This window comes from Emys orbicularis, chromosome 2, assembly GCF_028017835.1.
Source record: "Emys orbicularis isolate rEmyOrb1 chromosome 2, rEmyOrb1.hap1, whole genome shotgun sequence".
Lineage (NCBI taxonomy): Eukaryota > Metazoa > Chordata > Testudines > Emydidae > Emys > Emys orbicularis.
The window spans coordinates 22810339-22817758 of record NC_088684.1 but is presented as its reverse complement, the minus strand read 5'-3'; the positions used below and the strand labels follow the sequence as shown (position 1 = coordinate 22817758).

The window sequence follows — 7420 nt, the reverse complement described above, 5'->3', positions numbered from 1 at the left end:
AGCAATAAATTTGGGGCTCTTTATATTTTCCTTCTGGTTTCTCAGCCTTTCAGGTGCACTTGCACCATGTTTTAAGATTTTCTCGACAACCAGGAATTTTTTTTTTTTTTTTTAAATAAAAGCTGCGATTCTTGTGCAATCACTTGGTTCCAGGAGCTGGGGGTTTAAGAAAAAAGATCACAAGATGTGATCAAATTACTATGAGAATCTGCAACACTGTGAGACTTTGATCCCTGCATGAGCCCTCTGACAACATTCCCTCCCAGTAATAAGCTTGTTTTATTTTCACTCAGTGGTGAGTAGTTTTAAAGAAATAAATTACTGAAATCCCTAAAGTAATGGTCAGATATTATGCATGGGGCACAATTGTCACGTTTAGTCCATTTTAAAACTTGTTTTCTTGGCTTCTTTTTTTTTTTAAACAAACAGTCATGGTGGCACGAGGTGCAGCCAGTGGCCAGTGCCCCTTTAAACTGTTTTGAAATTATGGACCGGCTGCTGTCTTCATTCAAGTTAACATCTGAGTTGGTTTGGCTGCACAATAAATGCTATAGGAACCCTCAAGCTGTTCTGGAGGTTGTGCAACAATGCTTGCCTCAATGCTTCCACATGCACACCCTTCAGAGAGTACTGCAAGGAGGTATGATTAAATCAGACAGAACTGGGTACTGCGAGGTTGAACTCTTCATGTGCCCTCAGGGCAAGGTGTGTGTCTATCAAACTGGCAAATTAATCAGCTTTAAACCTATGTTCCATCTGAGGCAGAATCCTTGCTTAAGCACGACATCTGCAAACCGACCTCTTCAGTTTTTGGATACACTTGTACCAACAAAATCAGCGAGAGCTTGTGGCGCCAATTTGCCTTCGGTAGTAACATTTATTTGTTTTTATTAACAAATGATTCCTTCAACAAAAGGGAATTTACAACAGAGTGGAGTCTGCAAGTGGGAAGCTCATTTGTTCTTTGTTTACATACAAGGTGAGCTGTGTTGGTCTCGTCTGTATAGTCTATATGCACAGTGCTCGCCATACGCATCAGTCAACTGCTGATACAAAGAATAATGAGCCGATCGAGACATGTGGGCAAGATAAGGAAACGGCTAGAGGAGATCAAGAATCAGTCAGTCAGGCCAACAAAAGCAGATTTCAGCCACCATGAAAGTGTAAGACTAGCTACTGATGCCCTTTTGGACGGTGGGACTGAATCTTATCTACGAGCCTTAAATGAAGAAGGAGAGGTGGATTTTCTGTCATCCGTGGAAGCTCAGTATATTAAGAAAAATGCCAGAGAGCCTTACTATGCTAATGAATCTCACACAGAGAGGGAGACAGGACCAAGGCAGAATGATGCTGGTTCTCTCCAGTCAGGAACGTACTTCCCTATATCTGAAGGCAGTGAACCAGCCCTGCATCACACATGGAGCACAGCAGAGAAGCCCTATCTAAAGGAGAAATCCAGTGCCACTGTGTATTTCCAAACAGAGAAGAACAGCAACATCAGAGACATTATACGCCGCTGCATCAGCAAGACCAGTCAGGTAAAGAGAAACTCCATGTTTCCTTTGGGTTTGTTTTTCTCCCTCCTTATAAATACTGTTGAATGTGGTGCTTGGTTAGAACAGACCCTGGTATGTTCCTTGCCAATGCACCTCTGTCTAAGCAGGGGTGATACAAGTCATTCTATGCTTGCCCTATCTCCTTTGCAGACAGTACCTCTCACATCGTGTTGTGAAAAACTGCAGCTGGTTTTGTTATGTGACGGCCTTAAGGTAACAACTGTGCCATTTGGGTTTGGCATTAAGGGAAACCAAAGTAAAACCAAGCAAGCACCTAACAATTTCACTTATGTCCTAGACTGAGCTAAATTCAAACCCAGTCCTCCAGTGATTAGAAGCTAGTACATTAATTCACTGGCACACCTAAACTCTCTTGTTCTTCATGTTTAAAATAAAGGTACCCAAATAAAATAAATGTATCCTAGTTGCACAGCCATTTTGTATTTGGAACACCAGTGCACCGCCTGTCTGATCCAGATCTCTGCATAAGCACTGTGAAAACCTTAACATGCAGTTTTGCTCTGAAAAGTGACTGTAAGAATGGCACTTACTCAACAGATCGCTCCCTGTGTGTATTCAAAGCAATATCTTCTTATTTTAGTGACTAAAATAAATGTTCACTGCTCTTTTTGACTCCCCTTAGCCTTTCAGAGCCAACGAAGATAAGGAAGTGGGAGCTAGGTTTTCTTCCTTTTTGTGCACCTCAAACAGATTTTGTTTACTAAGTTCTAACCAAGTACATCTGTGCAACCCATGAGTTTGGACAGGTGTCACTGAGGTCATAATTTGAAGACAATAGATAGAACAGGTGTCAGTGAGGGTCTAATCTGGCCTGTAGAACCTTTGTTACTGGTGATAGTGCAGTAGAAGGAAAGAATCGGTTTTGAAGCTCAGACTCCACGTTGGGTTTGAAGGGTTGGCAGTTAGAAAATACATCATTGTATTTGTAAACTGAACATGTTTTATCTGGAGATGTTTGCAAGACAATAAACATGGACCCTCCAATGATATTTTTACAGACACTTTTCAGAGTAAAATTTCACTTTAACCCCAACTGTTTTTACTTGGTCACTAGCACCCATAGCCATCTGTGCTGTGACTTACTCTCTCTAAAGGGATGGGACATATGACATTTCTATTAGCCTGCAGCTACTTTGGCTTATCTAAAAGGTTGTCCTTAGAACAGGAGGCACCTATTCCTCCAGAATGTTGCTGCGTTGTGTGAATAGAATGGAGTTGTGAGTGAGACTTTGGAGGAGACTATTTAAAAGGCTTACAATGAAAGTTGCAAGAGCTCTTATGCTGTAGTCAGATAAATTTCATTTTTTGTTGATGGCTCCAGGAGACGCAGCACAGAATGTGCAGCTCAAGGAATATAGGGGGCAAAGGTGGCTTTATACCTCCATCTTGAATCCTAGCTGTTGTGGGGCCAGTTTAGCCCACTTGTGTACATTAGAGCAGCCAGAAGTTTCTTTTCCTTTGGTTTCTAGTCAGTTTTACTTTGAGACTCTCATACACTAACTCAGTTGTTTGGGTGTAATTGGTGCGGGGGGGGGGGGGGCAGAATGTTTAATCCCAAATAAAATTACTTTAAAAAATAATTGAAAAAAATTATATTAATATTAGGCTTTATGAAACTCATTTTTAAAATGAAATCTAAATGTTGGTCCTAACCTGAGTCCACCGACATACGGACAGTTGTAGAATTGAGGATTGCTCCAAGCTTGAGGAGTAGCATGGAAGAAGCTTCTTTCTATGAATTCATACTGTATACATTTGATTTGTGGGAGAAATTCAGCTAGTTGTGTGTATCTTATATGGAATAATCCCGTTTTAGCTATTTTCTTATTGTTTTCTGATTGTCGTTTAATTATTTTCCCCAGTACTGAACTCCAGGCTACAAATTCCTAGGTCACTCTAAGATTTCTTAGTAAAAGGACCTATAAAGAAAAAATGATATTTTAGACTGGTTTTATATGAGCAATAAAGTAATATCAAGATATCCCTTTGAACTGGGTGCTCATCTAGATACAAGGAAAGGGATCTATATAAAATATCCCCCTCTCCGCCACACCATTTAAGCTTTTATTTGTAAAATAAGCATTATATTTTACTGGCATCCCAAAATCATGTATCTTTGCTCTGTTTACACCAGTGCCTTTTCTCCCTAGGTTCTGGCCATTATGATGGATGTTTTCACTGATACCGAGATATTCTGTGATGTGCTAGAGGCGGCTAACAAACGAGGTGTTTTTGTCTATCTGTTGCTTGATCAAAGCAATATAAAGCTCTTCAGTGAGATGTGTGACAAGGTGCAGATTGCAGAGGATCACTTCAAGGTATCGCTGACTACACAAAACTCTTAAAGCCTTGGAGCTTTCGGTCCTAATTTCTAACTTGTTTTGACTCATACTTGTCTGCTGTAACTCAGTATCATGGGTATTAATTTGAATTGCGATATAACAAGTATCTGGCTGCTAGCCTAATTTGTCTTCAACTACATGAAAGAAAACTGAATAAAGAAATAAACTTTCTTCTATAAACGGCCCCCAAGTTTCTAAGTAAATTGAGGCTAATTAAAAATTTTCATGATGGTGTTTGAACTTTTGTTAAATCCCCAAGCCGGGGAAGCATAAGAACTAAGGAGCTAGTTTGTTTATTGAAAATATGCCTTCATGAAACACAGGGTTTAAAAACTTATGAGCCAAAGTGTGCTCCCCTTTATTCATCCAACGAACACGACTGATCTGTTAGGGCCCTGATCCTACAAAGACTTAAGCGCATGTGCTTAACTTTATACCTGGCAAGTAGTGCTGTGGAAATCAGTGGAACTAGCACCAAGCACAGTGCCATCCTGGTCAATGACTAGGGACACTCAGGCATTACGGGTTAGATTCACAAAAGGACTTAGGTGACTAACTGCCACTTTAGACGCCTAAATCCCAGAATTGGGTCTCACTGGGATTCATAAAGCCCCTGCTCTGCTGTCACCAAACCGTAAACTTGCTCAGCGCCTAAAGTCTCGCAGTAAAAGCTTCCAAGGTACCTGAAAGCTTCCGAGTAAGTAAGAAAGTAAAAGCTTCCGAGACACTACGTGCACTGCAGCCTCATGCCAGGTGTCCGGACGCCTAAGCCCGAAAGTGTTGTGTGAATATTGAGAAGACAGGCTTTCTGCCACCTAATTCACCTGCGGGGCCCAATCCAGCAAGCACGCTGAGAGTTCACGTAGCAGATTGGGCCCGCATAGGCGAGTTTCTACAAAGCAGCTGGGAGGAAGGGGAGGAATGTTCCACTGTGAAGAAATAATTTTAAAAAGTCATTGGAGCAGAGGGACTGGATCCTGGCTCTCCAATGTGAGTGCTTTAACCACCAGGCTACAGAGTCATTCTTGGGTTTGCTTGCTTGATGTTTGTCTCTGGCCCAATGACTCTTTCATTAGTTAATCCACAGTGGAACAGCATCAACATCTGTAAGATAGGAGGAGGGCTATGTCAGAATATCCCAGAGGCCAGTGGTTAGGGCAGTCAGCTGAGGGGAGACTTGGACTGGGGGGTCTCTCCCAAAGCCCAGGTGAGTACCCTAACCATTGGGCTAAAAGTTGTGAGGGAGCGCCTTCCCCTCTACTCCCAGCTTCTTGCCAAAATGGCGCTGGCACCTTACTGCAAGAGAGGGAATGCCGCTGAGAATCCCAGGCAGAGGGAGGAACCTTCCTGCAGCCCAGACTTAGGCCTCTATCTCTGAGACAAGGGAGAGGCGTACCACACACCCATTCTCTTGGCCCCTCCCGTTGGCTTGCTTAGGTGGGATGAGGAACCACTTAACGTGATGACATTTGGGAACCCCATTCTAAGGCACCTTTCTCTCCCCATTCATTGTATAGGGAGCCAAGGTGCCTAACCCAGGCTTTGTGATTCCCAGTGATTTTCTAGGTGCCTAAGTGAAGTGTAGCAATGTGCAGCATCACCATGCCTAAGTTTCTTTGTGACGCTAGCCCTATAGTATGATAAATAATAATAATACTCACAGTGTGTAAAGTGAAGCATATGTGTAAGTCTTTGTAGGCTCAGGGCCTCATTAATAAGAGGAGTGGGGTTTAGCCCAAAATTTTTTATACTAGAGACAACGTAAAACACTAAGAACCAGATCCTCATCTGGTGCAAATAGACATAGTTCCCTGGGAGTTAGTGGAGTTACACTGATTTACACTCGCTGAGGATCTGACTCTAGGGGTCTAATTCTAGTCACAGCTATGGACATACACCTGCCATTCATTTCAATAGGTGGTGTGTCACCGTCATAGATCTGGGGGGCCCAGCTGTGTCCAAAAATTTACAATTCTATACAGTATAGCTCCATTTTGTATAGGTTTCCATACAAAGGCCAAATGTATAGCCCAGTTTGCTCCCCCATTGAAATCAATGGCATTGCATCACATGACAAAGTCTGACAAAGATTTGGTCTAAACTCTATGCAACAGCACTTTACAGTGTTAAAATATACAGTTGGGGAATTAAATAAGAAATCCTAGCAGAGGGAGGGGAAAATTAAGCGATAGAGGCTAGGGGAGAAGAGTGAGATTACCAGCTAAATTTTGCAATAGGATGATGAATTTTAATATGTGTTTACTGGTTGTTGTTGTTTTTTTGTTTTTGTTGTTGTCTTCTCTAGAATATTTCAGTCCGAAGTGTTACCGGAGAGGTTTACTGTGCCAAGTCAGGCAGGAAATTCTCAGGGCAAATCCAGGAAAAATTCATCATCTCTGATTGGAGATACGTTCTCTCTGGCTCATACAGGTGAGATCAGTCATCACATTTTCTACCTGAGGATAATTCTATTATTATTTGAATTGAAGTTGCACTTAGGGGTCCTACTCAGGGATCAGAGCCCCATTGCGTTAGGTGCTGTACACATGAAGGCTGGGTTACAGATAAAAGTATTTCAGAAAGTAAAGGTTTACTCTGGGTTATGATTCATAGGCCCTAAGCATACTGAGGATCAAGAGTGGTTCCCCTTAAAGTGTTTTTGGGTGGGTTTTTTTTCCTTCTGAGAACCATGTTATAACTATGCAATGGTCAAATTGTATTACAGAACTATTTACCCTGCATAGCAAAGTTTGGCTATCATCATTCTCAGAAAAAAAGATCCCTGTCTCCAGTGGTCCTGGCTAACATGCCGCAAGTCATTCATGGTTATACGTGGTAGTTACTGGTGCAGTCTGGAACTGTGGCAAGTTCATACTAAAGCTCCACAGCTTAGAGGAAGGATGGCGATGTGGTTAGGGTGTTGAACTGGGACTCAGGAAATCTGGGTCCAATTCTTAGCGCTGCCCCCCAGACTTCCTATGTGAGGTTTGCCATTGACTTCTGTGGTGCTAAGCTTTCACCCTTAATCTTTCTGTAGCTTGGTTACACAGCTATAAAAAATGTGATGATAACCCTTATTTTCCGACACCCTTTGTCTGGCTTGATAGTAAATTATTCAGGGTGTAATGCCTAGCACAGTGGACTCTGATCTCATTTGGGACATCTAGGCACTACTCTAATACAACTAATAAATAACATTTATACACATAACACCACTTTTGTGGTTTCAAAGGGCAATAGGCTGCGAAGTTTGAAGTTCCTTGGTACAGCTGATCTAAATATTAATTGGTTCAGTCTCTACCAGAGAAAATTGGAGCTGATTAGAACTGGTCAACGTTTTTCCTTTTTTCATGAAATATTTTGAAAATATAATTGTTTCTGTTTTGAATATTGCAAGGAAATATCTTTTGTGGTTTCTGAAAACTGAAAACTTTCCAAACCACAGAGATGCTTGTATGAGACACAGTTGGAGTGAATATCTCAAGTATTTATGTGCATATC

The 7420-nt window shown here is 41.7% G+C and overlaps 1 protein-coding gene across 1 annotated transcript; it reads left to right on the top strand.

The window, feature by feature from the left end:
• The first annotated feature begins 1061 nt into the window (after window positions 1–1061).
• On the top strand, window positions 1062–6353 carry FAM83A (family with sequence similarity 83 member A). Its single transcript, XM_065399919.1, has 3 exons — window positions 1062–1538; window positions 3728–3895; window positions 6225–6353. The coding sequence occupies exons 1-3, from the start codon at window positions 1062–1064 to the stop codon at window positions 6351–6353; spliced, it is 774 nt and encodes a 257-aa protein (XP_065255991.1).
• The last annotated feature ends 1067 nt before the right edge of the window (window positions 6354–7420 follow it).

Excerpts from the sequence above, each read along its gene's own strand:
- FAM83A (XM_065399919.1), top strand. The coding sequence starts at position 1,062 with ATGAGCCGATCGAGACATGTGGGCAAGATAAGGAAACGGCTAGAGGAG. Across the intron at positions 1,539-3,727 it reads GCATCAGCAAGACCAGTCAG|GTTCTGGCCATTATGATGGA; the intron begins GTAAAGAGAAAC and ends TTTTCTCCCTAG. Across the intron at positions 3,896-6,224 it reads TTGCAGAGGATCACTTCAAG|AATATTTCAGTCCGAAGTGT; the intron begins GTATCGCTGACT and ends TGTCTTCTCTAG.